We start from the raw sequence: 19,835 nt of genomic DNA on the forward strand, positions 1-19,835 counted from the left end.
CCAGAATGTACAAGATTGCTTTCTTAGCTTTCTAAGCGGTAAAGACATTTTCGAAGCCCCTGAAGTGATCTTGTACTTGTGCACAGGTGCGAGCTAACAGTCAATCAAACAGGGATAGGGATGGGAGGGGAAGCGAGAAGGCAATACAGCCCTTACACACACTCACTGCAGACCACCACTTTAGCACATCTATTTTCAAAAAAGCTGAGAAACACAGAAAACTTCCCCAAAAAAACACAACATTATGGCAGACAAGAATTAAACTTGCATCAGAGTAGAGTGATATGGGGAAAGGAGAAATAAAACAGAGCCCTCTCCTCCCGCTTGTACTCACTTGGGGTGTTTCACATCCGTCATTTTTGTTTCCTCCCCAAATTCCCTTTTTAAAAACTCCTCCAATGGTCCAGACTCATATGGACGCGAACCGCGGAAAACCTCGTTCTTCATGCGGAAGTACAGACAGCGGAGATATTCCATGGACTTTCCTGCATAACATATAGGCATATATTATATATGCACATTTTCACAGGTTTTTTTAGAAAACGTTCCAGGCACATTTTTTTTTTTGCAAAACAAGAATGTTTTTAACCCTTTGGTGCTACACATCATTAAGCTGTGGCGCTGAACCTCAGTTCTATTTAGTTAAAAGGCATTGTGATCACAGGGGCACAGTATGCGCAACTGCTGGGATCAATCAAAATGTAAGGTCCTTTAGATCTAACAATCTTCGCCCGTCTGCGGCTGCCAGCTAGTGCGATCAGCGAGATCTGCGCTCATTTGCAACGCCTCTGAAAGGCCCGATCAAGCGACTGGGCCGCACAAACGATCACTGTATCATTTGTGCGGCCATTTAAATATATTGCTGTTGGCTGCACATGTCCTGTTTACACAGCGGTTTTCCCCGTCCTATGCTGATCGCTGTTATTTTTACACAGAGAGATTATCGGCCAAAGGGGCGTTTCTTGCAACCCTCCCGGCTAATAACCGACCCTTGTAAAAGGGCCTTTAGATGCCAATAGCTTACACAGCATCATCACCCTCTGTCGTCAGGCTGCCTTCACTACTGCCAGGTTACTTGGGCAGCGGCTTATCTCCTGCAATAACAAAGGACTACGGGTGTCACAATCTCAGGGCGTCTCTAGAACAAGGCGTGACATACGCAACAGCTATAATGAAGCGATAAGGGTGATCTTTTAGAGGGAGAAAGCGCTTAAAGTGTAACTACGTTTAAGGGAAAGTAAAGCCATATAGATTGCAGTTAATAATCTCTCCAGCCCTTGTGCAAAGTCCTTATGTCTTCACATATCCGTCATATAATACTGAGTCCCTAAGGCCACGTTCACACTTGCGTATATTAGTTGCTGTTTTACGTCAGTGTTTGTCAGCAAACACCAGGAGCAGAACAAACTACAAGGAAAAGACATGCACCACTTGTATGTTCTAGACTCATTGCGGCTGACACGTGAAGGTTGCCTTACTGCCAAGTTCATCCATCAGGGTTGAAATTGTAGTTTTGCAACAGCTGGAGAGTCGCAGGACACACAGGATACATTGATATTAAACTAGGAAGACTTTAATGGATTGGCACTGTGCAGAAGAAACGCCATAGGGGCTGTGGCACCTTGTGTGCAGAGGTCTCAGGATAGTGATGTCATAGCCTATAGCATAGTGATGTCATAGCCTACAGCATAGTGATGTCATAGCCTACAGCATAGTGATGTCATAGCCTACAGCATAGTGATGTCATAGCCTACAGCATAGTTATGTCATAGCCTACAGCATAGTTATGTCATAGCCTACAGCATAGTTATGTCATAGCCTACAGCATAGTTATGTCATAGCCTATAGCATAGTGATGTCATAGCCTATAGCATAGTGATGTCATAGCCTATAGCATAATGATGTCATAGCCTACAGCATAGTGATGTCATAGCCTACAGCATAGTGATGTCATAGCCTACAGCATAGTTATGTCATAGCCTACAGCAAAGTGATGTCTAGCAATACACCATAGCCTACTATGACATGTAATATTGAAATTAAGCTTTAGAAAATGTTGAAATTGTACTTTATAAACAAATAGACAGGGAAAGAACACAAGGGATGTAACTGCTATGATGAAGTATACAGAAGTATACAAGAAATAACAAAACTGCTTAAAACTGGACCAAGGTTCCCAATGAGTTGCTAGATGTTAGAATTAGTTCTGAATTCAGAGTCATCAGACAACCCCAGATTTCTATATGTTTAAATGAACATAAGGCACGCTTCGGATTAACATGGTATCTCCATTTGATAGGCCTGTGCTGCCCTCTGGAGGACATCATAGGATCTGCGAACATAGAAGTCACTTGTCTGTATTGTAAATTAAAGAGGTTTTCCAACTTAAAACTAACTTGTCCCCTAACCACAGGATAGATTGAAGACAGAAGAGATTGTGGGGGGAGTACGACCTGACGGTGATCTCCAGTTTGGCCCCCAGACCCTTTATTTTGAATACAGCCCTGGGTATGGCATGTGACTCGTGGTTCTACTCATTTTCTATGGAGCCACCAGCACTTGGCTCTTTACAGTGGCTCCATAGAGAATGAATAGAGTCGGGGGGGGGGGGGGGGGGGGGGGAGGGGGGGAAGAGTTCAGAGGATCCCCCAGTGATCTCTTACTTGTCCCCTCTCATATGGATAGGGGACAAGTTATTTTTATCAATCCAAAAAGTTTCCGTAGCACTCAAGCTCGTAAAATCATGATCCTTTATATTTCACGAACACCTATACATCCAAAAAATACACAAGGAGTGTGCAGCAACGCGTTTCAACGTGACCGTCTTTTTCACAGCTTATGCACCAAATACATAAAAAGCTCATATATATATCAAAGAGTAAAAACAAAAAGGAAGTTGACCACTTACCCCCTCCTCTGACTGAGCGTCTAGGTGAATGTAATGCGCATGTGTCAAATCAAGACGCGCTTGTGACACCTGTATACAGACGCTGTGGTGGTGGGGATAAGTGATCCTCCTAGTGGATGAACATAAACATTACCAACTGTATTAAAGAAAGAAAAACAAACGGAGATAAGTATTTTCATAATCTAATTTCACATCATAATTTAGCTAATAAATGTACATCAAATCTGTTTTATAATTGAGTCCTTTGGGGAAGCGAGTGTCCATATTCAATATCCAGAAGGCTTCTCGGTTGAGAACCTTCTGTGACCAGTTCCCTCCTCTGCAATCTTTATAAACTTTTTCCAAACCAAAAAATGAAAAATATTGCAAATCGCCATTGTGCACAGTTATAAAATGCTTTGCTGCACCTGATACGTTTTCGCTTTTACGGCTAATATCATAAATATGTTCCGCGATGCGGGTTTTTAATCTTCTTGTGGTACAGCCTACATATGATTTTCTGCAAAAAGAACATGAAATGACATAAATTACATGGTCTGTATTACAGTTTAAAAAGGACTTGATACAAAAACTCTTTTTCTGGTCGTCTGTATTGAAATTAACTGTTTTTTTTTGCATATTTGCATATATTACACAGGGGTCCTCCACATGGGAAGAAACCCTTTTGGGACAACCAGGTTTTGCCCTTGTTCACATTATGTTTTGGTACTGTGGGGGAAATGATGTTACCAATCGTAATCCCTTTTCTAGCAACTACATCACACCCCCCTTCCAAGATCTTACTTAAAGGGGTATTCCAGGGAAAATCAATAATTTAGCAAAGGAAAGGGTTAACCAAAGTTAACCCTTTCCTAATATACTTACCTGTTGTTTATTGGCCCCCCAAGGAGATCTCCGGTCCGGTCACGTGATCTTGCAGCTTGTGGCTCGGATCCTCTTCTCCTTCCGGTTCGGTGACGTCACCCGCCGGCGTCGCTCTCCGTCTCATTAGCAGCAGAGCACTGAACCCTGACTGGCTTGGTAGCGTGCAGCCAATCAGGGCTCAGTGCTCTGCATCCCCACACGCTTCAGAGTGGGGGTCCCCTGAGGCTGCAGTAAATTATCAGGGGTCGTCGGGCTCAGTGCCGGTCATCAGTTACATGGGCCGGCACTGCACTACAGCAGGTGAATGCGGGGTCTGGCGTCAATCATCACTCTGCACCCCCCCCCACCTTGTCAGCGATGCCGACCGAGTCCCGGCAGGGGATGCGGCGGGCGGCATTACTTCATTCATAGCTACCAGACACCCGGCTGCCCGCCGCATCCCCTCCCCCCAGGGACTCAGGGTCGGCATCGGTGGGGAAGTAATGTTTATCGGCTGCTGATCCCCCCCCCCGGCCCCCCCTCCCTGTGTCCCTGTCAGAGATCGCTCACCCCCACCCCCGGAGCGTGCTGCTGGCCCCGATCTCTGCACTGGTCTGAAGCACCTGTACTCAGCTGACAGGCGCTGTGTACAGAGCAAGAAATCTCTCCTGCCTCACTCACACAGCGCCTGTCAGCTGAGTACAGGTGCCTGAGACCAGTGCAGAGATCGGGGCCAGCAGCACGCTCCGGGGGTGGGGGTGAGCGATCTCTGACAGGGACACAGTGAGGGGGGCCGGGGGGGATCAGCAGCCGATACACATTACTTCCCCACCGATGCCGACCCTGAGTCCCTGGGGGGAGGGGATGCGGCGGGCAGCCGGGTGTCTGGTAGCTATGAATGAAGTAATGCCGCCCGCCGCATCCCCTGCCGGGGCTCGGTCGGCATCGCTGACAAGGTGGGGGGGGGGGGGGGTTCTGCGGAGTGATGATTGACGCCAGACCCCGCATTCACCTGCTGTAGTGCAGTGCCGGCCCATGTAACTGGTGACCGGCACTGAGCCCGACGACCCCTGATAATTTACTGCAGCCTCAGGGGACCCCCACTCTGAAGCGTGTGGGGATGCAGAGCACTGAGCCCTGATTGGCTGCACGCTACCAAGCCAGTCAGGGTTCAGTGCTCTGCTGCTAATGAGACGGAGAGCGACGCCGGCTGGGTGACGTCACCGAACCGGAAGGAGAAGAGGATCCGAGCCACAAGCTGCAAGATCACGTGACCGGACCGGAGATCTCCTTGGGGGGCCAAAAAACAACAGGTAAGTATATTAGGAAAGGGTTAACCTTGGTTAACCCTTTCCTTTGCTAAATTATTGATTTTCCCTGGAATACCCCTTTAATTTCTCATCTTGATACAAGATTGGTAAATGTTTGTTAAAAATCTTTTTTATTGCAGAAAATTGCAGACTATACGGTGTACTGAAGGTTATTCTTCTATTGGATCTATCATCTCCACTGTTGTCTCCATGGGTGTTTAAAGAGAACAGTAGAGACCAACGATCTCTGTCGGCCGATAGCCGTTTAGCTCTGTCTAGCATCCAGGGGGCGTATTTCCTTTTCCGTAATCTCTCATCTATCTTTTTGACCTCTCTGGCATAGTACTCTTCTCTGGAGCATGCTCTTTTTGTTCTGAGATACTCTCCTTTTGGAATTGCAGAGATCACATGTTTAGGGTGACAACTAGTAGCCTCCAGAATGCTGTTGCAAGCGATCGACTTCCTGTATATAGAAGTTATAACCGTACCATTCGCCACATCTCCCGTGAGAGTAAGATCAAGGAAGTCGACCGTCTCCAACAGACTGGTACTGGTAAACCTAATGTTATAGTTGTTCCCATTGATGTATTCAATGAAATCCTCTATGGGCGGTACATTGCGATCCCAAATGAACAAGAGATCGTCAATGTACCGCCCATACCACACAATACATTCTTTGAACGGATTTATGTCCCCAAAGAGGAACATGTCCTCCCACCACGACATGTATAAATTTGCGAGCGTGGGGGAGAAACACGACCCCATCGGGGCTCCAGTGACCTGGAAAAAATATTCACCTTCAAATAAAAAATAATTATTTTTTAGAAGGTAGTTTACAGCTGACATAATAAATTCATTAATTTCATTAGAATATAGGTTTGCTTTCTTGAGGTGATATTCAAGCGAGACCAATGCTAAGTTATGAGGGAGTAAAGACCCACTACATCACATGAAAACCACTTATATGATTTTTTCCATTTGAGGTTGCACATTGATTTTAGAACCTCCTTACTATCTTTCAGGTAGGCTACGCAGTTCTTGACTATGGGTTGTAACAATTCATCTACCCAAATGCTGATTTTCTCAGAAAGTGAGCCTATACTGGAAATTACAGGTCTCAACGGGGGGGGGGGGGGGGGGGGAATGTAGCTTTGTGAACCTTAGGGAGTCCATGGAAAGCAGGGGTTATGGGGTCCACAACCATCAGAAATTTACAATCATTTTCAGTGAGGATACCCAAACCCCTGCCCTCCTAGAGCAATAAAAAAGATTTTTAACAAACATTTACCAATCTTGTATCAATATAAGAAATTAAGTAAGATCTTGGAAGGGGGGTGTGATGTAGTTGCTAGAAAAGGGATTACGATTGGTAACATCATTTCCCCCACAGTACCAAAACATAATGTGAACAAGGGCAAAACCTGGTTGTCCCAAAAGGGTTTCTTCCCATGTGGAGGACCCCTGTGTAATATATGCAAATATGCAAAAAAAAAAAAAGTTAATTTCAATACAGACGACCAGAAAAAGAGTTTTTGTATCAAGTCCTTTTTAAACTGTAATACAGACCATGTAATTTATGTCATTTCATGTTCTTTTTGCAGAAAATCATATGTAGGCTGTACCACAAGAAGATTAAAAACCCGCATCGCGGAACATATTTATGATATTAGCCGTAAAAGCGAAAACGTATCAGGTGCAGCAAAGCATTTTATAACTGTGCACAATGGCGATTTGCAATATTTTTCATTTTTTGGTTTGGAAAAAGTTTATAAAGATTGCAGAGGAGGGAACTGGTCACAGAAGGTTCTCAACCGAGAAGCCTTCTGGATATTGAATATGGACACTCGCTTCCCCAAAGGACTCAATTATAAAACAGATTTGATGTACATTTATTAGCTAAATTATGATGTGAAATTAGATTATGAAAATACTTATCTCCGTTTGTTTTTCTTTCTTTAATACAGTTGGTAATGTTTATGTTCATCCACTAGGAGGATCACTTATCCCCACCACCACAGCGTCTGTATACAGGTGTCACAAGCGCGTCTTGATTTGACACATGCGCATTACATTCACCTAGACGCTCAGTCAGAGGAGGGGGTAAGTGGTCAACTTCCTTTTTGTTTTTACTCTTTGATATATATATGAGCTTTTTATGTATTTGGTGTATAAGCTGTGAAAAAGACGGTCACGTTGAAACGCGTTGCTGCACACTCCTTGTGTATTTTTTGGATGTATAGGTGTTCGTGAAATATAAAGGATCATGATTTTACGAGCTTGAGTGCTACGGAAACTTTTTGGATTGATGTACTGCATGTCCAGCAAGCTCCTGGACTTTGTTTGCACCGCTCCGGATCCTATAAGACACTTTTCTACAAGGTATGAACCACAACCATTGAATGAGCATAATTATGGTCGAGAGGTGAACCTACTCTTTACTTTTGAAGTTATTTTTATGTTTAAACATCTCTCCAAAAGGTGTATTTCTATGTTGTAAAATTTTGGTCAAAAAGCCGAAACCAACAAAGTCACAAATTGCGTAGCTTCCACTGAGATTAATAGGAGTCGTGTAAATGGTGCAGCTCCACGAGCTGAGCTGGTTAACAAACACATATCTATAATACTTTACTATAAGACAAGGGAAAGTGAAGGTCATCTTACCATGTACTATGGCTAATGCCAAGATGCCACCAGTACTGGTGCCGGAAACCCAATCAAAGAGCTCTATAATGGGACGGCCGGCTATTTTCTCTATGGCGATAAGCAGCTGAATAAGAACCAGTCCACGTATCCCGCCGCCATCCAAGCACAGAAGACGATCCCGTCTGAAGGTACAAATATATTACACCCTCTTTTTTGCATACAATACCTAATATCTTCATGATCACAGGTACAGGTAACACATGAGTATGGCAAGAGCTTGGCTAAATGCAGCTGAAGAATCACAAGGCCGCCCACCATAGGTTTGGGCTGTCTCGGATAGGTCTGTAATAGCTTGTGTACATCAGACATTATAGATATAACATACAACCACCAACCTTTATAGGGCTCTCTTATATACACAGATCTTACCCAAGCAGAATAACTACAAGTTATGCCTCTGATGTCACCTCCTTCCCAATTGGGACTTTGCATTACTTTACTTTGGACAATCCCTACTTTTCAAAAATTATCCATTGATAATAAGTAGGCCACAAAGTCCTCCCACTGGAGACCCCACTGATCAGCTGTAATTTGCAAGGAAAGTGTCAGTAAGAGTTTGATTTCCCTACAGCGCCACCACAGGGGCAATTAAGAATTACATTTTGCCAATTCAAATGAAGTTATCAATATATTGCAGGACAGGACAGGTTCTCCGGTACAATAAATGTCCTGTCAGTGCCCTATTTTAGGCAAGCGATGTGAATCCTAAAATGGGATAGAGACAATTTGTGTACAGCGCTGCAGAATATGTTGGCCCTGTATATAAATGAAGAACATGTCTGTTAACTACCGATCCCCATACAAATTAGTGAATAGTCATCCGACCAGGCTGGTTTTGGCAGGTCCAGCTGACTCTCTAATGTATAGGAGGGTCTCCTCACTCTCCCTTCTACAGGAGGTAGCTGTGAGCAGATAGTTATGGACATCATGAGGGGAATCTGACAGCTGTATATCATGGTCAGAGCTGCTGACATGGGCTGATAGGGACAGATAGATGATACCAGTTGAGGGCTGTCTGCAAAGTTCTAAAATCATATTTTTCCGCTAATCTCAATAATGGTTGAGACCATTCTAAACAGCTGCATGCATGCCTCCTGCCTCCCTGTCCTGCATGATTGATGAACAAGGCTAAATAAAGAAAGCCAAGCAGGAAGGGGGGGAGAGAAAGGAGGCATGCATGCTGCAGCTTATCATGGCCTTAACTATTCTTTCACTTAGAAGAAAAACATGATTTTATAACTTTGCCATCAGTCAAGTTATAAAATCATGTTTTCCTTCTAAGCCGAAGTGTTAAAACTCTATCCACAGAACACGATGACAGAAATAGGGAAACAAAGGCAAGAGATGAAGGGTCACTCACGTTCTCAGGCCATCTCCTGTAAAATCCACGCAGTCTTGAGGTGCCAGCATACTGCTTAAAGCGGTGGAAACATACAACAAGTCCTCGAAACCTACATTACAATTACAAGACAAGTTATCCCAGCACTGGAACAATATATTACAGAAAGTAAAGCAGAAAAGCCAATAGATAAAGAATCTTTCCAGCAACTGAATAAAGAGCAGATAGAAAAGAGAAGAAAAAGCAAAAAAAAAAATCATAAAAAGTCTATTTTAGGAGACAGACCATAATATACTGAGGCTGCCATGTATAACATAGCTACATGTATCATAGACATACAAAGTCCTAGACACAGAGACCTTAATAGGAAAGCTTACAAAGAAGAAAGGATTGTGCAATAAAAGAGAAGGGAATCCCACATCACGGGCTGAAAACACAAAGAGAACCTGGAAAAATAAAAGGAGCAGCAGAGGTTTATAAAGGAAGTGTGCAAAAAAAGGAGCGAGGGGAGATAGGGGCAAGTTATTACCATTATTGGGAACTCAGAACCAGACAAAGGGTTAAACATTCGGGTTCATGTTAATATGTGACAAGTTTTGAGTTGCCAGTAACGTTATGATAGTAGAGGGGGAAGATCTGAGCAGGAGACAGGCAGGTTACCTATGCTGCTAGGTCTGTCCACTGGGGGCGCTGTTGTGGCGGGGGAGGAGGCAGCTGGCGGAAGCTGGGTGTCAGGGGGAAAGCAGCGCTCTGCTCCTACGTTACAAAGCATGTTGAGTAGCACCTTGCGATTGGATCCTTAAAAAGGGGGAGGAGGGGGGAGAAAAACATCACATATGGATGGATCCAACTTTTGCAATGGTAATGGAAAATGTGAGCTGTCTCTGATGCAACTGAAGAGGATGACGGAAAGAAACAGGTTATAAAACATCAATAATACAGTAATGCGTTATATGATGAACAAACGTTAGAGAGAGAGAGAGAGAGAGAGAGAGAGAGAGAGAGAGAGAGAGAGAGAGAGAGAGAGAGAGAGAGAGAGAGAGAGAGAGAGAGAGAGAGAAAAGAGATTAGCAGTGATAGATTTATCACTAGAGATGAGCAAACTGGCCGGAAGCCTATGGCTGTCTCCATGTTTTCCAGGCAGTCCTCGGGCTGCATCCACCTCCTCCAGGCACTGGGATTCAAATGCAAATTGTTTGGGTTCATGTGAACCAGGATCTTCGGCAAGTTCATTCATCTCTACAGGATAAGTGATAAGTGATCAATGGGAGTCTGGCTGCTTGGATCCCCACTGATCACTAGAACTGGGATCTTTGTTCCCCGAGTGAATGGAGTGGTAACAAGCATGCTCGGCCGCTGCTCCATTCACGCTCTATGAGACTCCTGAGAATAACTGAGGTCAGCATGCTCGGAATTTTTCAGCCATCCCACAGGGAGTGAATGGAGCTGTAGTCAAGTATGTGTGTTGCTGCTCCATTCACTAGAGGACAAGGGACGTCCATTCTCCAGATCGCAGCAGTTAGACCCTCAGACTGATCACTAAGGGCCCTATTCCACCGGACGATTATCGTTCAGATTATCGTTAAATCGTTCGAATCTAAACGATAATCGTTCGGTTAAAATGCAGTTAGCAATTAACGACCGAACGAGAAATCGTTGATCGCTTTATAAGACCTGGACCTATTTTTATCGTTGCTCGTTCGCATTGAATAAGACATCGTTCGGTCGTTCGCAATAGATACGAATGCAATAGCGAATAAATAGCGAAGAAAAACGATCGCAATTACGATCATAAGTAACGATTATCGTTCCATGGAAATGACTGAACGTTTTCAGGTCTTTCGCAATAGCGGTCGTTTGAGATCGTTAATCGTTAACGATTATGCAAACGATAATCGTCCGGTGGAATAGGGCCCTTATACCCCTATTCCACGAGTCGTTTGGAGGAGCAAACGAGCGCTATTAGCGCTCGTTTGCTCCTCGTTCCCCGCTCGCTGCCGCCGCTATTCAACGCGGCTGCAGCGAGCGGGTGAGTGCGGGAGGGGCTGCTCGGAGGATCGCTGATCGTCCGGGCAGCCCATAGGATATAGCAGCATCTGCTGCCGACGCTCCTATTCAACGGAGCGACGGCAGCAGATCGCTGCTATATCAGTCGCTTGTTTTTCAACATGTTGAAAAACAAGCGACTGCAACGATCAGCCTACATGAACGATGTTGGCTGATCGTTGCACTCTATTCCACGGGACGAATATCGTTCGTAGCGGCCGATATCGCCCGAATACGAACGATATTGTTCCTTTAAACGACCCGTGGAATAGGGCCCTTACTCTATGGATAGAAGATAACTTCATTCCAGGATAATCCCTTTAAAATATACTTGCATAAGGGGCCTCAACTATTGGCAAGGAGTGTTGCTAGAAGTGAACCTACGGCAGATAATCGGCTTGTGTAAAAGTGTTGGTGATCAACCGAGGAGCGGGAAAACACCTGCTCCTCGACTGATTGTATCTTTTGTGCCGCACTGAAATATAACACTATCGGCTGTACACCTCCCCGTGTAAACAGGGGATTTGCAGCCGACGGCAATATACTTAAATAGCTGCATGGACGATCCAGCGATCTTGTCCCATAAACAGACCCACTTTGGACCATCTAAAAGGACCTTAAAGGGACACTCCGCCGAAAATCTTTTTCTTTTTATATTAACTGGTTACAGAAAGTTATATAGATTTGTAATTTACTTCTATTTAAAAATCTCAAGTCTTCCCATCAGCTGCTGTACATCCTGCAGGAAGTGGTGTATTATTTCCAGTCTGACACGGTGCTCTCTGCTGCCACCTCTGTCCATGTCAGGAACTGTGCAGAGCAGTAGCAAATCCCTACAGAAAACCTCTCCTGCTCTGGACAGTACCTGACAAAGGTGGCAGCAGAGAGTACGGTGTCAGACTGAAAAGAAAACATTTCCTGCAAGACATACAGCAGCTGATAAGTATGGGAAGACTTGAGATTTTTAAATAGAAGTAAATTACAAATCTATTTAACTTTCTGAAACCAGTTGATTTGAAATAGTTGGATAACCCCTTTAAGTATACAGATATACACATGTACAAAGTGTTATGGGCATGTACTGATAAATGGATGAATCTTATGATAAATCCACATTTAGTTGCTAAAATTCTACTAGGTTGAATCTGTTAAGTTGCCATAAATTCATATGGATCTCCTCAATGAGAAGCAGTATCTCCTGGAGCTGGATACATGTCATATCACCATTTGTCCCAATGTATTACCTTTGCTTGACCTGGCTGCAAGGAGTCCTGGTGTTTCTCCAAAATCATTTGCCTGTTCCACATCTGCCCCAAAAACCATAAGGGCTTTGATGAGCTCCAAGTGATCCTTCTGTTGGAAAAGAAAAGTATGAAGATGATCTTTCTTCACACAATAATTCTTGTACCTTGGACGTTGTATAATCTCATTCCATCAAAAAAATTAGCTCAGAGGTCTTTAGGCTATTAGGTAGGACATCAGCCGTGACCACCAATTCCTTATCCTCAGTCTCCATTAGTTTGGTGATATCCACATAGTAATGCAGGGTATAAGAGCAGCTACCTGAAGACGCCTATGATGAGAAAAGTGGAGGAGCACTGCCACCTAGTGGACAAGCTATGGTAAAACGTTATGCACAGCAGTGACATTACCTATTGAGGCACATTTATTCTATAGCTAAATAATGTATCAAGTTAAAAGATTAGATATTCGAGTACCTGTCACTGAAATATACTTTAGAAATGTAAGAGAGACATTTCAAAAGTTTTTATCAGTCAGGGTCTGAGAGTTCACACCCTGACTTAACAATAGAACGAGCCAGAAGATGACTATGCTGCCTCGTGGTCTGTGTCAGTGAGAAAAGACGTGCGCCATAGACTATTATTATGAGGCCGTCTTGTCACGTGACACAGAGTGGGGAGTGGACGGCGCTGAGCATGGCTTCTTCCCGGTCGTTCTCACAATCAGTCAAAGTCTGAACACTCAGATCAAGACCGATCAAAACTCTTGAAATGTCTCTTTGGCATGACAACAGTTTTTTTTTAGTGACAGTGCCTCTTTAAAGGCCCCGTTCACACTACAGAATTGGCACTGCGATTCCGGGCGGAACTCCTTCTTTCGGACTTGGTGCTGACTCCTGCCTTCTCTCAGTTACAATGGGTGAGCGTGCGACATGTCATGCTTTCCTATTGTAACTGATAGAAGGCAGGAGTTGTGTGGCAGTAGTGTGAACTGGGCCTAACTATTAATGGTTATAGACACGTAATAGCCATATGCAGAGTGGGCTGTCAGCCTAGCTCTGGGATAAAGGATTGCACAGGTTTAATTCCAAACTATATGATTCCTGTCTCTAACTAAGAAGCAGCCAGGCAAATACTGTACTGGAGAGCCACAGGTTGGGGACACCTTTGTATAGAGTTAGCTACAACACCTGTATACAGGGTTAGCCATAAAGCAACAATATACTAAATGCCACAGAGACCCATACTATGCCAGTGACCAGGTGCCCATGCCCAGATGTAGATTCAGTCATATATTCCCGTGCCTCTCCATGTAAGCACCTCTGCAGAGGATTTCTGTCTGACTTTACTACTGAGCACAATGTAGCAATATTTCAAGCTGTGAAGGTAAAGCCATGGACACCTTTTTATTATTCATTCCCTAAATGCCCTATTCTATGCTATTTTACTGCTGTGCAGTCTATGCAACTCCTTCACACAGCTGGCTGTCCTGCTGACTATGATAGAACATTGCTCCCAGTTCTGTTCTCCCCTTTACATTCTCTCAGTATTACAGAGAACAGTGAGGAATGGGAGAGAAGCATCAAAGTAATCAGGGAGGGCAGATCACACAAACTCTATTCTTTATTAACCCCTGCAAGACAGAGCCCTTTGATGCATGAAGGTCCGGGTCAAATTAATGCAATGCCTTCTAAGAGCCATAGCGCTTTTATTTTTCTACCTACAGGGCTAATTGGGGTGTCATGCTTTGCGCCATGATCTCTAGTTTTTATTAATATCTTTTTGTTGTAGCAGAAAAATTTTGATTGCTCTTTATGAATTTTTTTGTGATATATAATTTAATAAAATCAGCAATCGAGGTGCATTATTTTTTGTGTCAGTTTACACGGTTACCCCCGCCTGTCGGCACATGCGATCGGGACCCAATCACTCAGTGACTGATGCTTGGTCTGTCACGGAGTACCTTAAAAGCCGCGATCGCTGTAGATCACTGCGTTTAAGGGGTTAATGAGAGTCTCATTACCTGCAGCCCCGGAGACTGATGAGAGCGGGATCGCTCTCCCTGCAGTGCTCCCGCTCTCATCAATAACCCCCTCAGTTACAGGAACGTGTATATATATTATATATGCATTCCTACTGCACGGGGTATGTGCAGTATAAACATATATATACACGTTACTGACGCGAAGGGGTTAAAGGGATTATCCCAAGATTAAAACTTACCACCTTTAAATTCCAGTGACCACTGAAATTTGTGACTCTTATCTGGCGTGGTGAATAAGCCACTATGATCAGGGCCATATTAACAGCTGCTGCTGCCCTAGGCACTAAACCTGAAGACGCCCCATCTTTCGGAGCGTGGGGGAGAGTGGTTTTGGCCACATGCATTTCTTTTCCCCTGCTCCCTGGTGCTGCCCCCTGCAAGGTGCTGCCCTAGGCACTGGACCACGGGTGCCTAGTAGTAAATATGGCCCTGACTATGATATACAATGTATCACAGATAACAACGTACTGTATATACCCCTGTTCACACTAATGAACCAATAAGAATGTTTGCTTACCTTCATAGCAAGGTGTAGGGCTGTATTTCCATGTTCACCCTTTGCATTGGGGTTTGCTCCATGGGTCAAGAGCACCATGGCGCACTCAAACCGATCCTTCTTGACCATAATGTGTAATGGGGTTTCTGCTGTTCTACTTAAAGCATTCACTTTACTACCACGCTCAAGCAGTAGTACCGCCATCTAGAGAAAGAACACAGTATAAGAATCTGTACAGAAAACTGTATAGAGCTTCAGCTGTTGCAAAACTACAATTCCCATCATGCCTGGATAACCAGCAGCTGTCCAGGAATGATGGGAACTATAATTCTGTAATACCTGGAGGTCATAGGTTGTGCACCACAAATCTAACCAGACAAGGTTTTATATTTTCCATTCAGCCATGTCCTACCTCAGCCGTCTTCACCCAGTGCAGAGGGATCGCCTGGTATTTGGGGTCTTCAACTTGGACCTGGTTTGCAGAAACATCCAGTATTGCTTCAGCGCATCTAGATGAAACACGGGTTAATAGTTTTTATGAACATCTCAGTCTGCATAACGTATGGCTGATGAATGTGATTCTGCTATATTCATTGCTCTTAAAGTGGTGAGTGGCACATCCGGTAATCCGGTATCAAGGATAGATCATAAATGGCTGAATAGAAACATTTGCAACTAGAAAGAGGATTTCCAGGGCGTTTTTATTTATAGTCTATAGCCGATCACCTGCTAGCCAGATGTGTGACACACACATACAGAGTGAACAGAGCAGGAAGCAGATGGCTCCATACAAAGTATAGTGGCCATGCTGGGGTACTGCAGCTCTTACTTCATATTTTTTTTTATATGATATTAGCCCCAGCTTCTTTGTTTGGAATAGAGCCACTTGTCAACATGTGACAAAGGGTCTATTTATTCTCTATGGAAGGAGTACAGCACTTGGCTCTTTCCAGGGGCTCCATAGAGAATAAACAGAGTCATGAGCCGACCCTCGGCTCTGTTCAAAACAAATAAGAAGGGGGTTGACCTGGAGATCGGACCCCCCCCCCCCCCAGTTTTTACTTGTCCCCTATCCTGCGGCTAGGGGACAAGTACGTTTTATTTGTCACAGGATACCATGTCATGCCGCAGGATACCATGTCATGCTACTGACACTCACAGATTATCCTGCCGCAGGATACCATGTCATGCTACTGACAGGCAGAGATGATGCTGCCGCAGGATGCCACGTAATACCCCAGACAGGCACAGATGATGCTGCCGCAGGATACCATGTCATACCCCAGGCAGGCACAGATGATGCTGCCGCAGGATGCCACGTAATACCCCAGGCAGGCACAGATGATGCGGCCGCAGGATACCACGTAATACCCCAGACAGGCACAGATGATGCTGCCGCAGGATACCATGTCATACCCCAGGCAGGCACAGATGATGCTGCCGCAGGATACCACGTCAAACCCCAGGCAGGCACAGATGATCCTGCCGCAGGATACCACGTAATACCCCAGACAGGCACAGATGAGGCTGCCGCAGGATACCATGTCATGCTACTGACAGGCACAGAAGATCCTGCCGCAGGATACCATGTCACGCTACTGACAGGCACAGATGATCCTGCCGCAGGATACCACGTAATACCCCAGACAGGCACAGATGATCCTGCCGCAGGATACCATGTCACGCTACTGACAGGCACAGATGATCCTGCCGCAGGATACCATGTCATACCCCAGGCAGGCACAGATGATGCTGCCGCAGGATACCACGTAATACCCCAGACAGGCACAGATGAGGCTGCCGCAGGATACCACGTCAAACCCCAGACAGGCACAGATGATGCTGCCGCAGGATACCATGTCATGCTACTGACAGGCACAGATGATGCTGCCACAGGATACCACGTTATACCCCAGACAGGCACAAAATACACTGCTGCAGCATAGCCTAGTACAGAGCAGAACTATCCATGGAAACCAATATATACAGCAGGGCTTACAGTGAATATTACTTTAAGGGTTCATTGACACGTACAGGATCCACAGCAGATCTGCAGCAGATTTGATGGTGCAGATTTAATGCTGTGTTCAGTTATTTAGATCAAATCTGCTGCAATATGGTGTGTGTGAAGCTACCCTTAGAGCCAGTTCACACTGAGTAAACAAGGCATAATTCCATGGCGGACCTCTCCGCTGCGGAATCCCGCCGTGCTCAGTGTGCTGCTCCTCTCCGCTTAAAGAAATAACATGTCACTTCTCTGAGCGGAAAGCGGCAGCAGCGGACGAGTGCGTGCCCTCTAATTCACTTACAGCAGCAGACTGAGCACGGCGGAATTCCACGGCGGAGAGGTCCGCCATGGAATTACGCAGTGTTTGGCCCTTAAAGAGTGAACGAGTAGTAGATGCTTGGAACAAACTTCCAGCAGATGTGGTAGGCAAATCTTCAATAATGTAAACCTGCCTGGGATAAACATAAATCTATCCTAAGATACTAATATATGGGCAGACTAGATGGACCAGGTGGTCTTTTTCTGCCGACAATCTTCTATGTTTCTATGAATAAGTTACATGTTATAGAATGGAACTGGTGACACCACGGACAATCCAATCTCTATAGCGAGTTCTTCCTGAATGGATACTGCGTCTTCCTCACCCTTTCATTGAGTATTTCATAGCTGTGTGAATGGGGTATCCATCCTTTCCCAGGATATCGCATCGCGCATGACCACGCAAGAAGGCCAGAGCAGACTCTGTTTTGCCCATGCGACAAGCCACATGCAATGGAGTCTCTCCCGCGTTGCTCAGGTGGTTTATACCAATGGAAGGTACAGAACAGAGGATCTGGGCACAAAAAATACATAAAGCAGAACGTGTCAGAGAAGATATACATGACAGAAGCACACAGATGGCGATGGCTCTCACATCAATCCTTGTACACCACAGATATGGTACAATAGTGTAAGCTTTTAGGGGGAGATTTATCAAACATGGTGTAAAGTGAAACTGGCTCAGTTGCCCCTAGCAACCAATCAGATTCCACCTTTCATTTTCCAAAGAGTCTGTGAGGAATGAAAGGTGGAATCTGATTGGTTGCTAGGGGCAACTGAGCCAGTTTCACTTTACACCATGTTTGATAAATCTTCCCTTTAGTTCATAAATTTTGAAGGAGCTTCTGGTTTTGGCTAAAAAATGCACCAAATCGGCACTGTGTGAGTGAAGAATAATAGTGAGGAGACTACAGAAGCTTGGTGTAGCCATATCCCTGCACAATTAAAGAACAAAAGAAAAAAAAAAGACATAAAAGGAGTAAAATAATAACCTCAATAACACGGGGGTTGTTCTGACGGGCAGCATAGTGGTACACGGTCTCCCCATTGAAGTCAGCAATGTCCTCCCTGGCCTGGCACTCCTCCACCAGCTCCTGTATGCACTCGGTATCCCCCTTCTTGCAGGCCAGGTGCAGAGGGGTGCAGCCCCCATCACATTCGGTACTATTCACACTTCTGTAAATGACAGAAAATGTATTGCATATAATGCACGGGTAACTAACTAAAAGTAACTATTCCCAGCATTTAACATGCCCCCCACCCCAACATGTTTCACCATATAAGCAGCTTTATAAGTGAACTAGGACAGAATATCAATAGTCATAAAGTAATAAAAGACCTATGGGGGGCATTCAAAGCTTGCAATGTCTCTTTCTGTTGCTGATGTTCCTTGTACTTGTAGCCCTGTAAGCAGACATTTGCATGTTCCGTTAATATGGACGATGCGCCACGGAATGGAGTTTGGAGTGTCAGTACAGTATTGTATCAGTACAATAGTGTGAAGATTTAAACAGTTTCAAAACTGCCTAGCATCATCATGAATATTGATGCGGGAAGTTCCGAATTATGGTCCATGGCACATCGTCCGTGCACGGACAGTAATTATGGAACGTGTGAACGGCCCCTAAGGGTCCTATTAGACAGGCTGATCATTATTGTAGATGAGCGCCGATCTGTTAGATCGGTGCTCATTTACTGAGCCTATTACATGGCTCGATTATTGTTTAGGAAGGTCTGCATGGACATCATTAGCAATATCCATGCAGCCCTTGCCCTAAACTGTTATGTACTACCTCTCCACGCTCCCGGTTTTCTCCTGTTCTCTGCTTCCTCCTCGGTGCTGTGGCTGTAGCTTCAGAGCGGCCTGTCTGAGCTGATAGGCCACTCTGAGGCTACAGCGCTGAGGAGGAAGCAGAGAACAGGAGAAGACCAGACAGTTGCTTGATAGTTCAATCTTCAGCTAGCGGCCACTCATCGCTATTACATGTAGCAATGTGTGGTCAGCAGCCAATGATTTGAGGTCAGGATGTAAAATTAAGATCAGCCGGGACATGATCATCAGCTGAACGTTGTCTCTATTGCACGGGTCAATAATCGGCCAATTATCGCTCTGTGTAATAGGGCCTTATGACTAAGGGTACTATTACATGAAGCGATTTTTCAACAATCAACAATTAACGATAAACAAACTCAAACGACCGCTATGGCGAACGACCTAAAATTGTTAACCCAATTACACGGAACGATGATCGTTACTTATGATCATTACTGCATTCGTCCTGTCGTCCTGTGAACGACGTCTTATTACATACGAACGATTTGCAAACGATCAACGATAAAAACAGGTCCAAATTCTATTAAACGACCAACGATTTCTCGTTGGTCGTTTAATTGTTGTCTGCTATTACACTAAACGATTATTATTCAAATCCGAATGATAATCGTTCAGTGTAATACCACCCTAAGTGCACAGCTGATATGGGTCTGTTAAGCCTCAGCAGAATCTGCAGTCATTCAGCACCTGGCAATTTCATGATTGACAGGATGGAAAGAAGGAAGAATCTTGACTAGAGTTGAGC

The 19,835-nt window shown here is 44.7% G+C and overlaps 1 protein-coding gene across 3 annotated transcripts in view; it reads right to left on the bottom strand.

Annotated features, from left to right (window-relative positions):
* The window catches only part of PLA2G6 (phospholipase A2 group VI), a 34,360-nt gene that overhangs the window by 6,298 nt on the left and 8,227 nt on the right, over positions 1–19,835 (bottom strand). For 2 of the 3 annotated variants that reach the window (XM_069967232.1, XM_069967233.1), the window contains exons 4-12: positions 18,249–18,432; positions 17,583–17,770; positions 15,343–15,439; positions 14,952–15,134; positions 12,394–12,502; positions 9,764–9,901; positions 9,125–9,215; positions 7,723–7,886; positions 335–485 (exon numbers count right to left, since the gene is read on the bottom strand). In XM_069967232.1, coding sequence (XP_069823333.1) covers positions 335–485; positions 7,723–7,886; positions 9,125–9,215; positions 9,764–9,901; positions 12,394–12,502; positions 14,952–15,134; positions 15,343–15,439; positions 17,583–17,770; positions 18,249–18,432 — 1,305 coding nt within the window. The remainder of the gene's footprint in view (positions 1–334; positions 486–7,722; positions 7,887–9,124; positions 9,216–9,763; positions 9,902–12,393; positions 12,503–14,951; positions 15,135–15,342; positions 15,440–17,582; positions 17,771–18,248; positions 18,433–19,835) is intronic. The other variant, XM_069967234.1, reaches the window with a different exon arrangement.

Source organism: Dendropsophus ebraccatus, chromosome 4 (assembly GCF_027789765.1).
Source record: "Dendropsophus ebraccatus isolate aDenEbr1 chromosome 4, aDenEbr1.pat, whole genome shotgun sequence".
In the NCBI taxonomy this organism is placed as follows: domain Eukaryota; kingdom Metazoa; phylum Chordata; class Amphibia; order Anura; family Hylidae; genus Dendropsophus; species Dendropsophus ebraccatus.